Source organism: Phoenix dactylifera, chromosome 2 (genome assembly GCF_051530095.1).
Source record: "Phoenix dactylifera cultivar Ajwa chromosome 2, Ajwa_hap1_PhDact_Kaust_v1.1, whole genome shotgun sequence".
Taxonomy (NCBI): Eukaryota; Viridiplantae; Streptophyta; class Magnoliopsida; order Arecales; family Arecaceae; genus Phoenix; species Phoenix dactylifera.
In genome coordinates this window covers 38,096,927-38,118,022 of record NC_143191.1, presented here as the reverse complement: position 1 = coordinate 38,118,022, position 21,096 = coordinate 38,096,927, and the positions used below count along the sequence as shown (strand labels likewise).

At 38.2% G+C, this 21,096-nt stretch overlaps 1 protein-coding gene and 1 long non-coding RNA gene across 2 annotated transcripts; one reads left to right on the top strand and one right to left on the bottom strand.

Moving 5' to 3' along the window:
• Positions 1-1,492: 1,492 nt before the first annotated feature.
• On the bottom strand, positions 1,493-19,370 carry HBT (CDC27 family protein). The gene is made up of 16 exons (XM_039128113.2): positions 19,082-19,370; positions 18,499-18,571; positions 17,952-18,061; positions 16,557-16,603; positions 12,067-12,164; positions 11,181-11,479; positions 9,341-9,487; positions 8,005-8,245; positions 7,175-7,359; positions 7,025-7,090; positions 6,105-6,224; positions 4,449-4,525; positions 3,044-3,163; positions 2,673-2,892; positions 2,179-2,460; positions 1,493-1,964 (listed from the first exon to the last, which is right to left on the bottom strand). Exons 1-16 carry the CDS (start codon positions 19,184-19,186, stop codon positions 1,914-1,916), a joined length of 2,241 nt encoding a protein of 746 aa, XP_038984041.1. The 5' UTR covers positions 19,187-19,370; the 3' UTR covers positions 1,493-1,913.
• LOC149768305 (uncharacterized) lies at positions 14,283-14,625 on the top strand. The gene is made up of 2 exons (XR_016399315.1): positions 14,283-14,421; positions 14,517-14,625. It is a non-coding gene; the product is annotated as an uncharacterized LOC149768305 (long non-coding RNA).
• Positions 19,371-21,096: the final 1,726 nt, after the last annotated feature.

Here is a 21,096-nt window from a genome sequence, read left to right as displayed (position 1 = left end):
GTGTCTCTTACTCCTTTCCTGATCCAATCTAGTACTTCTTCCTTTAGTTAGCTCGTGGTACTTTCTTGAAGCCATGAGCACTCCCCATATTCTTTTATGCCACCCAATGGTGGCAGCAGTTGTGGTGGCAATGATTGGAAGAGCTGGGCAAGAGAGACAGGGAGAGGTGGTGGTGGTAGAATTGGAGGCTTGAAGCATGGTATAGCTCGCACTGCGCTTCATCCCTAGAAACTGGATGCATGACGTCCCCGTGAAATACCGAACCACGTAAATACCAAACAACGAACTTGTGAAGCCAGCGTTAGGATGACAGATTTGGAGAACCAAGACAGTCTATATTCTAAAGTATATTCTGGTTGAAAAAGAGAAAAGACAAACACAAGTACATGAGTGCATCCAATGACTGGTAGAAAGAGATGTAAATTAAGCTTCGATCTTGCCAGAAAATTAAATCCACTATTCCTAGTGCAAGCAATTCATATTCCAAGATTCCTAGAAGATCACAAAAACTTTTAAATATGCAAATAATCCCTAGTTGTAAAGAAAAACAACAGTACAGCCGACAATTTACCAGTAGAATGAATAATCCTAAGCAGATAGAACAGAGGCATAATCTGAAAAACATACAAGATGGTTGTATCATGAAAACTAGTAAAGTTGGCACAGAAATGACGACTAAAAAAAGCAAGAGCTACCAAAATCGAGGATAACGTTGTTAGAGAATCCACTGAAATTAACATTGAAACACGTGCGAAGGATAAGACTTGCAAAGGTGAGGAGAAGCCTTGGAACGAAAAAAAGAGACAAACATCACAGTTCAGCACCCAAGCTGTAGCCCTCGGGCTGGAGAAAGCAGTAAGTATTTGGAAAGCTGGAGGAGATTGCCTGGATTGAGCTTCGCTCCCTGTGACTGCTTGAACCGATAATCCAGTTAGCATCGACCCTGTGCATACTTGAACACAGTCATGCTAAAGCACACCCCTATTTTGAACTGGAAGATCGACATAACTTCAGATGTTACAACTAAGATGCCATGGTCTTAAACTTCTGAACAAAATCTTCGACCACTACGAGTACTGATGCAAAGCATTACCTGCTCATTAGTTCACAATCCTTCCCATATCCATGTTTTTCACAGGTTACACCCTTTAGACTACTCTGCCCATTTACCTGCTCACCTTCTTAGCCCACAGGACATAATCAGCATAATACTTTACTACATGTCAGTCATGAAATATCTTTCTTTGCATCAGCCGCGAAAAAGGTGTACTTCCAGCAGCAGAAGTATCCCAAGACTTGAACCAAAAAACATAATGTGGTAATGAGTTGATGAATGCTCTTTCCAAATTCTTTGGGAAGGGAGTAAACTCTAACGGTGTCAGCCCACCCTATTTGACAATTGTGCTTGTGAAATCTGGCTTTATTGCCTAAAAAGGTGCAGCACCACAAGCAGCAGGAGCATCATAAGATGATAAGCAAAAACACCATAATATGGTACCGAGAAGTGATGAACGCTCATCTTTACAAATTCCTTTGTTGTGGGAGTACCCTAACAGTGTCAGCTCACCATGTCTTGCAATTCTGCTAGCGAGCGAGCACTGCTGTTCTTTAAATGTGTTCTTTATTGCCTACAATGAGATTTCTATTATGAAACAATGATACAAGCATTTCAGGCACAATCACAAAACTATTTTCCTCGTACAAGTTTTTTGGATGTTTCAGCTCCTCCATCTGAATCTCTCAATCCTTTTCTGAAAACTAAATCGACAAAACTGGAGATTAATGTTACACTCGCACAGGAAACCCATGCAAATAAGTTGCTGGGAGCTGCTTTCTTCTTCTAGGCTACTCGAAAGCACAAGCAGGCTGAGCTAGCGCAGTGAACTCTTGCCGCTCCTTTTTAAATAGACAATCTAAAGAGTGTCCTCCAATTCATCTGGTAAGTATAGCTTCTCCATTGCCGACTGCCAAAAAAATAAGTACAAAGGGGCAAATTCATAAGATACCAGCATCAAAAGAAAATTTTTGGTGTTTCACAGCAAGAATAATTTGCACTGCATCAATTGAAGACCGCAGCAAGTTTGAATGGCTTCTGCATATTCATTTCTTGCATGCTATCGGCACCTTAATATTATCATTAAAAAAAAAAAAACTAACATGAGCAATCGAGATGAATACCTTAATGGTAGCAACATCAGCTGCAGGAGGCTTTAAATCCAAGGCAAGACCAAAATAGAACATTGCCTTCTCATGCATGTTAAGTCTCTTATAGATCTTGCCCATCAATGCATAGACACTGCTCTCACGAGGAGCGCACTCCTTCAGCTGCTCCAACTCTTTCAAAGCTTCATCAAATCTTTCAAGACTTGAAAGTATGTTAGCCTTCTGATACACAGGAAGTGGATTCTTCTTATCAGCTGAGATAGCCTTCTCCATAACCTCTAGGGCATCCTCATCTCTCTGCAAAAAATTTACAAACACGAAAGACATCGACATGAGTCTAGACAGAGCCTAAATATTCACTGAACAAGGAAGCATCATTGTAACTTAGACACAAACGCAACTCATTATGTGATGCTCGATGCCAAATCATAAGCAACAGACATAATGGGATGCAAAGGAAAATTGTAATATTAGGATTTTCAAAGTTTGATAAAGCATCAGAGCTAGACCTTCAGTGAATGCAGCGCCATTCCCAGATAGCACATAAGAACAGAGGAACGTGGGTTTATATGGAAAGCTTTTCGGAAATGATGCTCTGCAAACTCAAACTTCTCTTGGCGGAGGTACACAATCCCAAGACCATACCATGCGTTATAATGCCTTTCATCTACTTGAAGTGAGCTTTGGTAGCATTTTATTCCATTCTCAAAATCCTCCAGGGCAACATACCTGTTAACAGAAATTTAGGTCTAAGCCATACTTAAGCTGATGCAGTAAAGTAACAACTGGCATTTGCTACAAATGCCAAAATATCTATGGACAATATTATCAAAGTAGGGGGGAAAACGAGGAAGAATCCAGAAGGTAACAAGGAGCATACTCATGGCCACAAAGTGTGTGAGCATATGCAAATCTTGGGTCTAGATGCACTGCACGCTGGAAATTTTTCAGTGCAGTTTCATGATCATTCTGCCGGCCATAACAGTTTCCCATTGCACACCTGCATGTTCATTCCATTAAAAAAAACCGTTAAATAACCAAATTGTACTCTTTCTTTGAATCAAATGATGGTGACAAAAGAGAACAAAACCAGAACATGAAAGAAACACTTATCCTACGAAAGAAGAAACAAATTCCAAAACAGATGGCTGCTAAAGAATGTCAAAGAATATAAGTTAAATCATTTGATAGCAACATAGACTAAGCCACCTATACATGAGGCTGCTAGCAAGTCTAGCTTACAGAAACACCTTTTTCTTCACTAAAAAGAGATTCTGTGATGGCAACGGTTGCTGCAATAGAAGTGGCTGCAAACAGTAGTTACGGCAAATTGGGAACAATCACAATGCAAGCGGTTGAGGGTGAGACCATTATTAGGGCTGGCAAAAGTGATATGTTCCAGCTTACCCAACCCAGAACTGACCCACATAAGCCAAACAATTAGGATCATGGATCAGGTATGGATCAGGCATCCTTGACTTGCCAGCCAATCTAGGTGGTTTTGCATCAATAACTTCTGACACATCATGTCATGGCACCTTACAAAGTTCACAATTTTCAAGCTATTGGCTCGATACTAAACTTGTTCTTATACTGAGATTTAGAGTAAACAAAAACTTCTTTGGCCCCTCTACACTTAAGCCCCCCCACCCCGCGAAACCCCCAAAATTTTCTCCTAGAATTGGTCGGTCTTCTAACCAGCCTCATCGAACAGCAACACTGCCATCTATCAATACCATATCCCACCTATCAGCAGATTTCATCACGCTGGATCCATATGTCCCAATTAGGGCATACCTTTTTGGCTAGAAGACATCCCTAACATTTTTAACAAAGAATACATGCTATTTGTCTTTAAAACAACAATGAAATTTTGATTATTGATTGCATTTTTTAATACCATAATTGTTTATTGAACTATCGAAAATTTCTTTAGATTTCTCTTTATTCAGATAACTTAGATGAGCCCACAAGATCCAAGAACTTCATGCATTTCTTGCATGCAGGATATGACACAAGTTACATGGTGATTGATTATACAAATGATTAAAACCAGCAAGCATTTGACCTCATTTATAGAAGGACGTGTTCACCTTTTCTGTCTATGTAAATCCAAAATATTTGAGAGAACCTCAGCACCAAGACATTGTGCAACCCATATCTTTGACCTACTCTAATACGTTATTAAACACAAGACTTCCTATTCCAACAATTACTACATATATGTATCAAAGTTGTAACAAAATACTTTTGAACAAGTTTTCACTTTAAAGAAGAAAGCATACCAAGCTTGAGGTGATAATCGATCAACCGAGATAAGCTCCTGAGCAAGGTAACTTAACTTCATTTCCTCCTTCAAATGCTGCCAAAAAAGACAAGTGCAATAGTTAAATTATGAGATCACCTACCCAATTTACTGGGCTCCTTTTATTTATCCTATTTAAGTAAAAAATTATATCACTGATAGGAGTTAACAGATTAGACCAAATGGGAGATTTGGAGAAGAAACGCCTTCATAAGATCTTAACTCAATTAAAATAATCTGCTAACTCATTGGCCTGCCTACAATGTAATTTAGATGCCTCCACTAACATCATTACCAATCTACCTAAAATTACCCAAAAGGCCCCAGGAGGTTTTCTGTGACTGGCCCAAGCAATGATGTCTCCCAAATGTCCTTCCACAAAAGTTGCTATGAAAAGGCACAATATTGTCCAATGGTGCCTTGACATCTAATTCGTCACAAATGAGCAAACAATGACAGGCATTACTGAAAAAAAAAATCTACTCATTATGGTCCCTACAGATGTTACAATGAGCCATATTTGTTGATATGCTAAAATCAAAGTTGAGTAACCTCACTTGAGTTTTTTCAATAATAAGACCAGGATCTCGAGTGTGTTCGATCAATCTTATCCTTTCCAAGTTCGACATGCTGTCATACATTAAATCTGAAAAATCACTTGATGAAATTCCCTAATTGAATCTCATTTGCCCTAGAAAAAATGTACACGTTCTTCTAAGGTCACAACCAAGGCCTACCCATTAATCGTGTGAAATGACAGTACTCAGCTAGCCATATTACAATTAAGATAAAGAAGACGAGTGGGTTCCCAATCATTCATGCACATAAGCAAAATGTGAGCTAGACTTCCAAGCGGGTCACAATTTTTTTGATAGCAGTCACAAGTCAAGATGCTCTTATAAGCAACCAGTAAGATAAACCAGCTCCACCTATGTTCATCTTACTGACTTATAAATTAACCTAATGCTTCTAAGCATCCAAGATCTAAAGACAGCAAGAGTGATAAGAATTTTATCTAAGTCTTAAATGATGCTGATGAACTTCTCCTCTGTCCAATTGATTAGCAGGCTAAAATGTTCAGCATTTCATCAAAGAAAATACATTAGTAAAGCACAAACCAAGCACACATAAATACATGCATATTTGTGCAAGGTGTTTATGTTCACACAATGTGAAAAGAGAGAATTTTATACCCACTGCTACATTCAAACATGATGGTCACAAAATGAAAATTTAAAGCATCAGATATTGTCTATTACATCTTCAATGCCTATAAACAAAAGATTAGTATTATGAAGATCCCCTTGTTTATGCATCAAATTGTCACAACCAAAGCATTCCATCATGTCGTTAAAACTATTAACTGAGGATGATTATTGCATGGGCGAGGCATTTCCAGATTTTTTTTTCTTCAGGCATTTTGGACATTGTACATCATATGCGATGGTTTAAATTTTCATTTTACGCCCCCCCCCCCCCCCCCCCCCCCCCCCCCCCCCCCGCGCAAAAAAAAAAAGGCATATCTGCATATGTTATGTTTATATGCATATATGTACATATATTTTGTGCATGTATATGTTTCTAAGTATATATATGATCAATAATACACACCATCCAAGAACTGATGTTGACTTACATAAAGAACAGTAGAGTAGATATCCATTCCCTCTAAAGTGTATGGTGACACCCGGCGCGCCAAATCGAAGAAGCGATCAGCCTCAAAATAATCTACCAATTCAAAATGTGCTTTACCTACCTGCATTGAACATTCTTAAATTCATAGATGTCTAAATCAGATAGATGCATAAAGTGTTAATATATACATATAATCCTGCTGTTCTGAAGGTCAAAAGAATGTGAACGCTCTTTCAGAAAGAGGTACAAATGGTTGTCACATAAAATGCATAATGGAATCTTGCAAGATGAAAATGATAACGGAAGGAGACTTGCAGCAAGGATGCCTCAGAAGACTATATATGGTCATAGTAATTCAACAATGTTCTTCCCAGTTCTCCAAGAAGGTCGAGGAATTACTATGCCAAATGTGCCTTGTGAATACCACAAATAAGACATTCAGTGAACTTGTAAATATATAAGACCAAATAATTTGGGCATTTTAACTCCATCACAATCTGATATCTTAATCTTCTCATCCAGTGTCTAATGAGTCGCATTGGTACCTGACTAACTCCCACTTTACAGTCTCAGAAAATGTCAATATGAAAAAATTAAATTGCCATTCAGAAGTTTATCCTTTTCTTAAACATGACTCATCCAGAAAATTTACTAGCATGCCTAGATGAATTTTCATCAAGAAGGTTAATTCACCTTTTTCCACCAATTCTTAAGCTGCTTTTGGATGTGGAGACAATGAAAGTATAGAAAGATGAATCAGCAGAAAAAAAGAAAAGAAAATTGAGTAATTTCTCATATTAAGCTTCATTAAAATATGGCAACAGTTCTGGAGAACATTCATAGTTACTAGCCATCAAATCAGCTCACATAGATAAAAGAAAGAAAAAAAATCCAAAAAACAGTTTTAAGAGGCAAAAGTACCTGGGATAGCACCCATCCAGTATTAAACTGATGTTGTGAAAGTCTTAGATAAACTTCCAGTGCTTCCTGTTCAAATCAGAAGTGTTGCTTAGATAATATGACATTTCCAAGAAAAGAAACATCTTCTCTGTGACAACATCACTAGCATACCTGGGATCTGTACAAACAGGAAAGCCTGTAACCTTCTCCAAGAGTCCGCAAGAGGCCCAAAAACTCCCGGATACCACTTGTCAGTCTTGAGTCATGTGCCAAAATTCCACAGCCCATCTTATCTTGCTCGAGGCATTTACCATCAGGTAAGGCTGACATAGAAGATGAAGTTGTTACTGTATTATCTGCACAGAAATCATCAAAAATCTGAGCCTCCCTACAAGTAGACAAATTTCCATAAAGTTTGTATTTGTGTTATTTATAGCAACCAAACAGAGAACATCAAAAGGATAATTAGGAAAAGATTGACATTGTGTGTAACAAAAACAACTAAAGCATAAAGTTTATGAGCTGAGGCAGCGACCAAATACACTCATGCAGAAAGCGTTACACGGAGACAGACGTGAGTCAAATATCTCTTTGTATCCAAGAGTATGATTTCCAAGAGGTAGAAATCTAGATATGAGGACTGGTTAATATTTAAAAATAAATAAATTAAGCTATACATGTCAATTTTTAAAAAAAAATGTGACTTTTTTTAAAAAAAAAAGATGATATTTGTCAAGGTGTTTCATCTTCTATAGATAATTGAGAAAGTGCATCTTTCTTGTTGAGTGCTAGCTTATTGCCCTGCACATACATCTATGAATGGTAACATAATAATGAGAGAGATAATTGCATCATAAATTCCATTAGCTCACTAGAATATCCACTTCTGTCAAACAGCATCAACAAATCTCTGATTAATATATCAAGTTCAAGAATTCAATTTAATACGCTATATGAGCTTCCTAGGACTATAATCAACTTCTCAGAATTGTGTTTGGCACCTTCATCAAAATTTTCATTAGCCCATGGTTGTCCCCTTCTAAGCGTCACAGAACGTAAGACTGTTGAATTTGTTTTTGATGATGATGATGAAGAATAGAGTCCTCCAAGATACTTAGCAGAAGAATGATTTGTTCCATTCCCTCCAAGTTGTGAGGCATTTGAGTTTGTATTGGCAGCTGCTTCACCAGAGAGTCTTGTACTTCGTCGAGGTCCTGAATCAGAAAATAATCTCCCCGATACCTGTGAAGAGGTGCATGGGTGAATTTTTTTTATAAAAAAAATGTTGATGAAGTATGTCTGAGAAAGATATTGCAAGCATCACAAGGAAGATGAACAATTTCAATATCTGGAATTTCAGAAGTTTCCCAAGTAAAAGAATAATTATCAGGAAGAGAAGGAAATAACACATGGTGCGGCAATCCACATTGCAGATAGAAAAATCCTATAACATAAAGAGAACAGACAGGACTATCTTCAGGCATAGAAAAAGACATGAGCATGAACCTGAGCATAAGCAACACATGCAGGACATGAACGAAGGGTCTTAACCCAAGTAGAACCATGAAATACTAAGACAGGACCACAACCAGTCTATCAAATTGATGACGGCAAAGATAAGCACGATCAAATTTCCATGCCCACAGAACAATGAAAATATAGTTTGCAGGATATGGCATGTGCAGAAAAAGATTTTTTTGAATAACGAAAAGCTGACAGTATGCAGATTCAGAAGGATTGCAAAGAGGATACAGATCAAAATAACATGGCATGAGCTGTGCAACAGAGACACCATAGCCAAAAAAATTCCAAATGTCTGAAAGATCTATAGGTCAAAATCTACTATGATAAACATTCTTGCTTCATGCTAGGATAAAAATGAAAACTCAGGAAGCATGTGGCAATGATAATGACTACACTATCCAACCAGAAAAATCAAGCAAACAAAACTATTGTCTCCCAAGGCAAAACAAACAATCTTATGTGTTACCACATTAACAAAAATAATTTCCTATCACAGTATCAGCATTGACTCTTTATGTGCTGTAAAGAAGTTACCCCTTGGTTTAATACATAACTTCAAGGGAATATCATACTATCCTACACAAGTAAGCATGTTAACTGGCAACTAACGTGATCTTCACTGTTCCATAATATAAAGTCATGTTCATGCATAAGCAACATTCGAAATCCAATAACATAAGCAGAGGATTGATTGTTCTACAGACAGAATACTAAATACATAAAAAAGCTTATTTCATGTAGTTCTGTAGTTTCCCTTCATTAACAGTCGAAATTCAAGTAAAAGAGATGAAACATGAATAAGAAAAAAAAAACCTTCCGTAGTTTCCCTTCATCCACAAACTTTCTCCTGGGGGCTTGAATTGCTGCATTTACGTTGGACTTCGTAGAGCCATCGCCACCAATTGCATTTAAGTATAGGTGTGCATTTCTACAAAGAGGTGGTGGAGCTACCCCAGATAGCTGTAGAAATAATGACAATATCAATGGTTAGCTTGCAGCAAAGTGTTACTTAAATTAGATCTGCTATTATAAAGGAAAATCATTTTTTATACTCTGACTCAAAGTGGCACAAAAACACTTCCTATGAAATAAACATCTCAGGACAGATGATGTTTTCTACTTCAAGTAGGGATTCAACTGAGCTGAGCCAATTCAAGCATCGGGCTGCTCATGCTCACATCAGCGTATTAAATAGCCATTCAAGCTCATCTTGAGCTCGAGCCGAGCTTCACATAATCTGCTCAAGCTTCGCTCGAGCGAAGATTTGAGCTGAGTTTCAGTGGAGCCAAGCTGAGCTTATCCACTGTTTTCGCATGGAAAATGTATTCAGGGTCAGCTTGCTTATAAGCTGTGCTCTGATATATGTTTGAGATCAGCTTGTTTCCTAGCTGAGCCGAGTTCAAACAAGCTATCAACGAAGCAAGCCCGAGCTGCCCATGAGCAGCTCAGATCATTTGCAGCCCTAACTTCAAGGACAGTCAAATGACAGGGACAATATAAAATTAAGATCATGAACTACATGGAAAGGGCAAGACTAATTCTCTTTTCTGACATCATGATAAGAAAAAGCATGAATGAATCTTCAACAGCATCTTCATTTTTTAGTAACAAAGAAGTAAAGAACACCTATTATAAGAGCATCTTGTTAAATTTAAACCAAATCAATATTTGCTATTTAGAGACAACTAGAAAATAGTTGTGTACAGCTAAGGTTTAAAACAATAGGCATTATAACAGTTTATGAGGCCTCCCATTACATTTATTATATACATCATGAATTTTGAAAATGCAAATGTTATTTTAGCTGTTATCCCATTATATGACAGGATTAATGGCTGCTATTTGGTATTTCACTATTTATCAGATTCAAAAAACTTTTTTTTGGAAAAAAAAACTGTGACAGCTCAAAGAATTATTTTCTTCTGCAAACAGTGACATTATCAACATATCAACATCCTTGCATGAAAGAACAGTTTAATAAATTTTCATTAAAGAAAATACTAGTGTATCTACGACTTGTATACGTTTTGCAACGTCTATATACGAAACTTCACAATCCTTTCTAAGGAAAAATGCAAATCCCCAATCAACTCTGTCATTGGCCATCCAAAGTTGAATACACAGCAACAGGAAAATGCATCATTGGTACCAATAATTGACACCATGTTCATGCTGTGAATGCAACTTCATGACAGTCTTATAAAGCCCATCTAGTGAAAAGGTTAGACGGGGCATTTTTCTTCATAATAATAAGCATCCGAAAAGGTTCAGACGTTTGCAGTTCCCTCAAATCCAGAAGGAAAGGGGAAAAGAAAGGAGATTCCCTCCCCTTAAACATGCTTTAGTAGGGCAGGTAAAATTATGGAAACCATCAAAATCAGTGATAACATTGCTTCAAAGCCTGGTGGCATGGGTTTCACTTTTCAGAGTTCCGGAGTCCAAGATTCTGAAGCATGATAGTATTAACAAGGAACGAATTAGGTTTCAACTGGAAGAGTAGCAAAAAAATGCCAGTCAATGTAAGTAATGTCTATCTCACTAAAATGGTGAAAAAAATAATAAAGCAGTGATTGACTTCCATGAACTGTAATATGATTTTACCAGTCCAAGAGAAAAGGTTCATGTAGCAATGTTTTAAGGAGATTGCATTGACCTGCGCAACTGCTGGAGGAGTGTAATACTGTGATATATTAGATGGCCCGCTAATTGTAGGATGCCCTGCTGCCATTACTGTGCCATGAGGATGACTCAGGGTCTCTCTTGTGTTGTTAGCATGCAGTTGTTTTGAGTGCCTTGGACTTGTATCCCCTGAGCCCAATGCCATACTAGAAGGTAGACTTTGATACTCAGTGCCAATGGTCAAGTTCTGAGAACTTGATTCAGATAACTGCTGCTGCTGGACACGAAAAGCAGCCGCATCATTAAAATATTCACTTGCCTCTTCTGCAGCACCTGGACAAAATGATCACCCATGTTTCCATGCAAAACCATGACATAAATTTCACTTACGATGAAGAAGTAGTTTTTGGAGTTAATTCAAGAATATTCGAGAAGTTTGGAGCGGAAGAACAATATATTAGCTTAATATAGACAGGAACCAAAGGCAATAAACTCATACAAATCAATAATTCTCCACAAAAAAGCATGCCCAATATGAATGTGCATAATGGCCAAATACAGACAAGATATTTTTTTAATTACAAATGATAAATATCACTAAAACTGAATGGATGCACTTGCATCAGACAAGATGTGGCCCAACTCAAGGTTAATAGGCACCATATCATATCAATATCCATGTCAAGCATGTCACTGCTGCTCCTTGACCTCCATGGAGAATTATCTCCAAAGTTCCCACTCTAGATTTTCTCAAATAATAACAAGAGTGCAATAGATTACAAACTGGCAAAAAAAAGAAAAGAAAAAAAAGGTAAAATGACACAGATATGCACAAATATTAGTACACATTCGAAAAGCCCAAAGTTACCAGTATAAAGTTATCATTCTACTAAGTCCACATAAGCATCCACCACACTGACCTAGTATACACAGTTCCTCGTATGCAGCCCATAAAAGAGGATCTATGCCCAAAGCTTGCACAAAGTGGTCAACTGCACATGTCCTCCTACCAGTGTACCTAAAGGGGCAAAAAAAGAATGGCAACTTAAAGCTTAAAACATGACTACAAACTTATATGACAACGAAAAATAATGAGCAAGTGACATGTAGTTATCTTTCCAAGAACAAAATGTCAATATTGCAAGTGCAATTATTACAGGAAAAAGGGAAAGAAATGATGGACCATATCACACCGATATGGCATGAGGACACGGCCAAAGTTACATTTCAAAATCACAAACAATTGATATATTCAAATATTACCAAAGAAAATAATTATTATCTTACCATGATCTCTAAACTTTTCCAAACAAGTCCAATAAAATCATTGAAAACTTTTTGTGTCAAAGCAGGAATTGAGCATTTCATTTTAGTCTCCAAGTCTTCATTATTTTAAAATCATCCATCATGATCTGAAAGAAGCTATTCAAGAAACAGTTATATACATTTCCACACCCATGCAGATTTTAGTATATTTAAAAACATTTTAGTATTGCATCATATAATGACAATTACACACAACATGAAAAATTTAGCACCTACAAAAGGTCGTTGTAAACCAAATCACAGTCTCTGGGTGGGCATTAAAAGATATCATTTTATGCCCTGTATTGGATGAATCAAAAGCTCTAGACTTACATAAGTTTTAAGAGTGGGATCTCCATAGATAATGCCTCAGAATAAAAGCCAGCAAAGACAAGTCAAGAATATGATTTTGATGATATAGTCTATAAATCCATACCATGCAGTTGTAGAGGACCAAAGAATCGATCTAACATCCTGTTTAGGGATGATGTTCAACCTTCTAGAGATGAAATGTTAAATTGTGATGTTTTAAGCTTCTTGGTTCATTTTTACTCTCTATACTGACTGAAACATGTCAAGGAACTTATAGCATTGAAATGATATAGGTAAACTGCCTATTCAAAGTTAAATTGCATCTCAAACCCAACCATTATGTGAGCCTGCCAGTGTTCACGAACCTGACATAAGAATCAGATTCATACACGTCTAAGTGACTTACTTGGCAAGAAAAGAAAAAAGGGATAAGGACATGTAGAAAAAAAAAACTAAAATATATACATCTAAATATCTTATAAAAGGATATATTAAAAGATATTATTTGTTAAGGTCTTCTTATATGCATGTTTCTCATCCAAACATGGAAGTTAGCTTAAATATTTTGGAAAAATGACAATTTGTAAAATTATTTTACCATGTACATTCTTAACCATCTCTGAAAAAGAACAAAACCTCACTTTAACCATTATCATAGTGCATCAAGCCAAGGTTCCCAAAACTGGTACTGGGTGATGTGCCTGTCACAAACCAGATTGGTACTAAGGCTGCAAATGGGTCGGGTCGACCCGGGACCCGACCCGACCCGACCCGCTTTAGACCCGACCCGATCCGAATTTTAGGACCCGCGGGGCCGGGTCGGGTCCTAAATTTAGACCCGATCTATTTTTCGGGTCGGGTCGGGTCCACCCAATCTTGATCCGGGACCCGACCCGACCCGTTACTATATAAAGCTAAATGCCTAAATCCTGCCTTCTCGCCTTCGGCCGCCCACGTGGTCCTACTCAGGCGCCGTACTGCATTCTCCAGTCCACTGTCCATTCTCCATCAGTCCGTCGTTGTCCGTCTCCATTCTCTCGATCTCTTCTCTAGAGACTTCTTCCCTGGACGCTGGTTCTCTTCCCCTGTTCCACTTACCATCCGATCTTTCATCCTTGAGGGTTTTGAGGTTCTTCGGTTCTTCCATCCACCGATCACTATAGGTACTCCATGAGTCTGTCCATCTCTATTCTCTTCTCTAGCAACTTCTTCTCTGGTTCTCCGCCACATTCCATCTAGTCTTTGAGGGTTTTGAGGTTCTTCAGTTCTTCCATCCACCGACCCCCGTTCCTTAGGGTTTCCAGGTTTTCTTCTATTGACTAAACTACTAGCCTACCCATTCACACCTTTGCCGCTTCCATCAACTGATCAACCAACTCCGAGCGGTGAGAGCCTGAAATCTTGCTGCATGGGAAAGATTGACCTCTAAGGCTCTAAATCCCTCTAGATCGACAGACTCCGAGCTTCTTTCCTCAACGATCTAGTCTTCCTCAAACCCTAACTCCCTCAAAAGTTAAAACCTCCATCAGCTTCTTCAAGATACCTCATCTCAAAGACTAAAACCCTTTCTATTCCGATTTCTCTCCTCTGTCTCTTGATTTTCCATCCTTTCAGCAAGAACTAGAGAATCTCCAAGGAAGAGAAGAAGAAGATGCACGGTAAGATCAACTTCTTTTTTATTTTTCATCTTTTTATATTTTTTCTCTCTCTTTTTTTTTCTCAATATAGTTTTGATTTGCTCGATCTACTGCAGTGTGGTGTGGATCCCTCTGCGAAGAAAGACTGGTAAGAGTGGTGCTGCAGCAGCCACTGTGGCTCCTTCCATTTCCACTGCCCTGCAGCCCAAAAAACCAAAAGAAAAAGCTAAGCCACTATCTCTTTTTTTTTTAGTTCGTTTTCTCTTAAAAAAATAATCTTACTATTTATGAAAATGTTAATTAATTAATTTGAGTTTTTTATCCGATTTCGGATGGGAAAGGGGAGGGGGGCCGCCCATATCTTTAGCCGTCCCATCATCATTAAGGGCGACATGATATTCGCCACGTGTCATAGATGCCATTTACCCGGACCCGACCAGATCCGGACCCGACCCGACCCGAATGACCCATCGGGGTAGGTATGGACCCGACCCGACCCGATCCGTTTTTCAACCGGGTCGGGTCTGGGTCCAAAATTAGGACCCGAACATGCAACCGGGTCGGATCGGGGTCACCTAGGACCCGACCCAACCCGACCCATTTGCAGCCCTAATTGGTACAGTACTTTACCGCACTAATATAAAATACGCTGCTCAAGAGTCGATACTCTTACCAAGAGAGAGATGAGGGGGGGAGGAAAGAGGGAGGAAGGTCAGCAAAGGACCGAAGAGGGCTTTTGACAAAGGTGAATGACTAAGGCGATTGGCGAACGCAACCGAAAAGAGTGTTTTGACGAGGCAGTTCGGCATGGGTGACTGACAGAGGAGCTGCTCAAGGTCAGCAGCGGCAACATCAGAGTAAAGAAGGGGGTTAGTATTTCGAAGATGAGAAAATGAGAGAGATTAGGACTCATGAGGTGGGGGGATTTCATATTAAAATACTGGTTTATCCCAGGTTGATCAAATAGAACCAGTCCAAACCAAGTGGAACCAACCAATCCCACTCAATTTGAACTCGTTCCAACCAATTCTGGCTCTACCTCAAACCAACCCTGCATACCTATCTGGTTACACACCGGTTTGGTTCGTATGACCCGAACCGAGCGATTCTAATCGGTATTGCAAACCTTGAATCAAACTCATTGTTGGAGTCAACTCTCTACAATTTCTAAAAATTGAAATTGAGAAATATCTATAAGTATTTAAGTTTTCGATGCGTATCTGACACAGATGTATCCAACAGGGATTCTAGGGGCTTGATGCAAGTGTCCAAGTAACACAAGGGCCTACACAAGATGTTGATAGATTGCTAGGCTTGTGCTTTGATTTGCTAGAGGAAAGTTCTTACAAGATTATCAATCTACATGAAAGTTGATTCAAATAGAATAGATATGTAAGAATGTATTAGAGCACACTATAACAGAAAATATACAAATTTAGTTATTGAAATTTAATCTCGTATTCACATTCAGTATAGTTCAGCGAAATAACAATTCAAGATTTTGAACACATTATCAGTCGATCAGTTCAAGCATCCTCGAGCAAGAATGTATCAAAGCATCACCAGCATATACTACAATATTTCATCAGAGAATTTCTAAATCCAAATAAAGTACTAGAAAAGTATTACAACAATGTTACTTCATCCTCTAGTTTCCAACAAGTAGCATATCCTATCTATTAACAACATATCCCTCAATTGAAAACTAAAAGACAATATGAAAGTACATGACATCCAGCATGTCTGTCAATCATGAGAATCTGCACAGAGTCAATCATGATATGACTATCTTATCTATTTATCTTTTCCCTATCAATATCATACATAACCACCTCAATAGTATCCAAATAACTTGGTAAAGGGAAAAAGAGTACCAGAGTACAACCTACAAACTACAAAGACCAGCAGTAAATTGATGCACAGACAAAGCATAGTAGATAGGAGAATGCTAATGACACTATGCACTAAAGATCTTTCCACGAGAGAACTATCAGTAGTTATTTCAACTACCATTATTATTTAAAGTGCAATAATAAACTTGATCTTAGTTGTGGATATGGAGCACATGATTTACATAATAAAAAAGGTGTCATATAGTCTCAAGTTTAGAATAATCATATGCAATTGATAATATTAGATTGAAGAAAACTGGAAACCTATAAATGAGACCAAGAAGATAGTGGCCTGCTGCTCCATTTGGAACCTGCGTAGAGGAAGAAAACAGAAACAAGAGTCATTCTTTTGCACATGCTGATATGAAGCTGGATGTTACAAAAGCCAAAGGAGTGGTCAACTGAAGTGAAAGTGAACCAAATAAACAGCAACGAGCCAATGCACACTCAAACCCCTCCAGTCTCCAGTTAAGTAGATAAAGTCAAACGCGCACAGTATACATTATAATAACAAAGCACAAAATATTTCAACAGGAGGTCCAGAGCAACTGCTAGATTGCTACTCTAAAAACATAAAGATAGTGATCATTGCTGATTTTAAATTTTGGTTCAGCCAAATAGAAATTTAACAGCACTATAACTGCATGATTCTCGAAAAAGAGAGAAAATTATTCAATGATCATATTTTTGGTTCTCTTTTAGATATAGTACTATTTTTTTATATATAATGAAATAATCAACACAAGAGTATACTCTAGGTAAGGCATTATAGTACAAATTGCCAGTAAAAGTTCAGGCCTCCCAACTACTTAACAAAATATTCTACACAATATTTGATCATTTTAATTAAATGGATTACAAAAGTGTGGCACTCCTAATAGCATCCTTAATATAATCAGAGCTGTACCTTATGCTTCTAAGGATGTCATCCTCCACCAGTCCAAGAAGGGAACTTGGTTAATTTATCTTCCCATAATATATACGTGATGGAAGTTTGATTGTGCTCTTCCAGGAGTTCCAATGAGGCCTAGCGTTGCTAGACTGAGGTGCTACTTAAGTATCTGACGAAATAACATTGTTACAATCTCCAATATATCATGTGTACTCCAAGCCTATGGAGCTCAACCTAGTTCCCACATTGCTACAAGGCTAAATAGCTAGAATTTTCCACCTAGGGTGAAGCACCTGCTTTGAAATCTGTCAAAAATCATTTCCTGTACCCACATTTTCCTTGCTCTAAATTTTTTAGAATAGCACTTCAATGCTCCTGCACTTGAATTAATTTTCTCACATACTCTATACAGGTAACCAAGCTAAAGATTTATCCTGTCAAATACAACATTTGTTAGCTACTATTGCCATTCTATTTTCAGTTCATTACATGGAATAAGGCCACAATTCAATAGATTAGAACTGAATTTGTTTCCTTATGTGTTTCTCCCATTCATGAATGCTCGAACGGCCCAGATGCTCAATACATTCATTACTGCACGAGTGCTATCATTTACTAGCGTTCATGTGAAATACTAGACTATTGCAGATTCTGATGTGTTTCTACCTATATTATTTCTTATTTCACAACTTTCTGGTTTAATGAATGAACGGATAGTAAACCATTATGGCTAAGTTCAATCATCTGTATTCAGGAGAATTCCATACCTCTGCATTAGGCTCATTGGCTGGACACAGTGCTGCTTCAGCTTCACGAAGAAGATTCATCTGAAAGCATGACATTGCAAACAAGTAGCGGGACTGAGGCATTTTTGACCCTTCATATCATTAAAAACAAAAGGAGAATGAGATTGTTGAACAAGCATAACTTCCAACTGCAAGCAGCACCTCAAGAAACAAGATAGAGAAGTACATTATTGTAAAAGACCAAGCCTTTCAATACGCACATAAGAACACAGATATCTACTGAAGTTACAATCACAAGTTGCATTAAGAATTTGCCACCCATGCCACTGACCCAATACCCATTCAATTTGATCAGAACACCATTCTCTCCCATATTACAGCATAATGGTCAAAAGCATGAACAGATTGAAACTAATCAAACTACATGGGTACACAGACCATATTTACCGACCATGGACCGCCACTTGCATGAGCGAAATACCAATGGTTAAGTTATTTGCTCAACTGGTGCATTGTCAAATACCTTGATAAGTAAAGTGTCCAAGACGACATTACATGTGTAGCTTACCTTTCAAAATATGGTATGCGCAATAAGCCTGGTTGTTTCTCAGATAACAAGTGGCCAGCAGTTGCAAATTAAGCTGCATTCAAAAGTTTCCACCGGAATAATCAGTACAGACACTCCAACAAAAAGATCAAGAACTCCCAATGAATTAGCCTAGTAAAAACCCTAACTTGCAGTGAGAACTCAAATTAACATCCCTTCAAATTACAAAATTCCGGCAATTTCCAACGAAAACCAGAACAGAAATAACCCCAGGTATCAAACACAAAAAACTCTTCGGCTTCGAAATCAAAAATCTCGCTTTTCTTCTTTTGCACACCCAAAAATTCACAATTTTCTTCAGAAACCATAATTTTCTCCAAGAAATTTCATAAAACTCCACGAAACGATCTAAAAGCAGCGGGAGCTCCAGAGCAAGAAATCACAAGAACCGAAAGATCTCAAACAGCGGGAGCTCCAGAGCAAGAAATCACAATAACCCGAAGATCTCAAACAGCGACCGATCATCCCAAAAGTAAAGAAAAGAAAAGATCTAAAAAAGAAAAGGTAGCGAGCGAACAAAAAGAGATCGGGAGGCCGGCCAAACCTCGGAGGGGAACTCGGCACAGAGGCGCTCGCAGAGGAAAATGGCGTTTCGATTCATGAAGAGGCGGAGACTGCTCTGAACTCGATCCACCATTAGGGTTTCCATGGCTCCTCTCTCTTTCTCTCTCTCGCTCGCTCGCTCGCTCTCCCTTCTCTCTGAGATCCCTCTGGGCTTCTTCTTCTTGTCTCCGGGGAAGAGAGGAAGAAAAGAAGGGAGGAGCGAGGAGGAAGATGCCGAGAGCTTGTTCGCACCAGGGGAAGGAAGTGGGAGGCTCTGGATTTGGGGGTTCTTCGCCGAATTCGAATCGATTTAAAAATGATCCGTTCATGAGAATCGGTTCGGACCGTCTGATCGTGGGATTTCTTTCGGTCCGATAACATGATGACCGTTGGATCTGAAAGTTTCGATCCGTGGATGGGTCTGGGGTTCGAGATCCAGCGCTTGGGGACCGTCGAATGGATGGGTATTAGGGGGCTATTCGCATGGCCAGGGAGGAGGAACGTTGTTTGATTGCTTTTGTTTTCGTGTGCGTGTACACTGTTTCAAAAATTTAGCCGCGCAATAGGTTGAGAAAAAAAACGAAATTGACTTCTACTCGTGCTTTGCATTCAGTGCTATATTCTTAATTTCGCTGCTTGCGTGCAAAGATACGGTGAGAGAGAGAAGAGGTGCATGAGGTGGTAGCCCAATGAAACTGGGCCTTTACTTTTACCTGCACAGTCCGAATTCGAAATGCATGGGCGTCAATTAAATATAGAGACCGTATGCTTTCCACTCGGACACATAGGGTGGGAAGATTTATTGGTCCGCTGATAGCCTCGGTGGTGCCGGATATAACGTACTCACACGAAGAGGTCGTGCCGAAGCCCAGAGAGATAGCCGAGCCGATCTTATGGGTGAAAAGGATATGAATAAAAACAGCCGGCGTGCCCAACACACGGTCAGTTCTGCCCGCATCAAACATTATCCAGGCGGAGTGAGGGCCTATTATGGTTTGCTACGCGGGGATGGGCTTGTCCCTTTCTCCTCTTCCCCTTTATCCTATTTTAAAATGATCGTTTAGTCGGAAGATTTAAATAATATGAAATGGATGCAAAGAAAGAATTGCATAAATGAATATTTACTAAAAAAAGAATTTCATGAGAAATTAAGCTTTAAGTTTTCTTTTTATTTTTTTGTAAAATGAAAAATTACATTAAAATGTTTATTTTCTTAGTAGATGTAATTTATTTTTCTTGTTTAGATTTGCAGCAAAGGTGTTAAATTTTGTTTTTGTTTTTTGTAAAATGAAAAATTACATGAAAATGTTTATTTTCTTGGTAGATGTAATTTATTTTTTTGCTTTCGATGTGCAGCAAAGATGTTTATGCCAACATATGGAAAGCAATTTATGATTTTCTATTTTAAGTTACTGAATCTTGGCTATAAATAACAACACTATATTGAAGTTTTACTGATAACGGTGATAAAAGTGAAAGCACTCTCTTTTCCTATTTTTTTAAAAAAATAACAAAGAAAAGAGCTAATGTGCTGATGGTTGTCAATTTTTTTCCTATTTTTTATTTTTAAAGATAAAACTATGAAATCTGATGCAATGAAAATGTTTGATAAAATATAATTTTCCTAATTTATTCAGAGAGTATAAGTGAAAATTTTTACTTATATTATTTCTAAAATAATTTTTAGAGTCATGAAATCAAATCGAATCTCAGCTCCTATAATTTATTTCTCTCTCCAGTCTTTAGCGACTACTACCGCGATGTTTCCACACTCACCTACTTCACCGAGAAGTTTCTCTCTATTTCTTCATCCCGCCTCTTCCACCTCACCATTCTCTCAATCAATAACAACTCTTCTGCCAATAGTAAAATCAATAGCTTTGACAGCAACAACATCCCGCATCGCGGAGAAATATGTGATGGTAAGGGCTACACTACTCTCACTAGCATTCATTCGGCGGTATCCATAAGATGAAATTAGTACTGCAATTCATGATATATCTCACGTATCCTCCA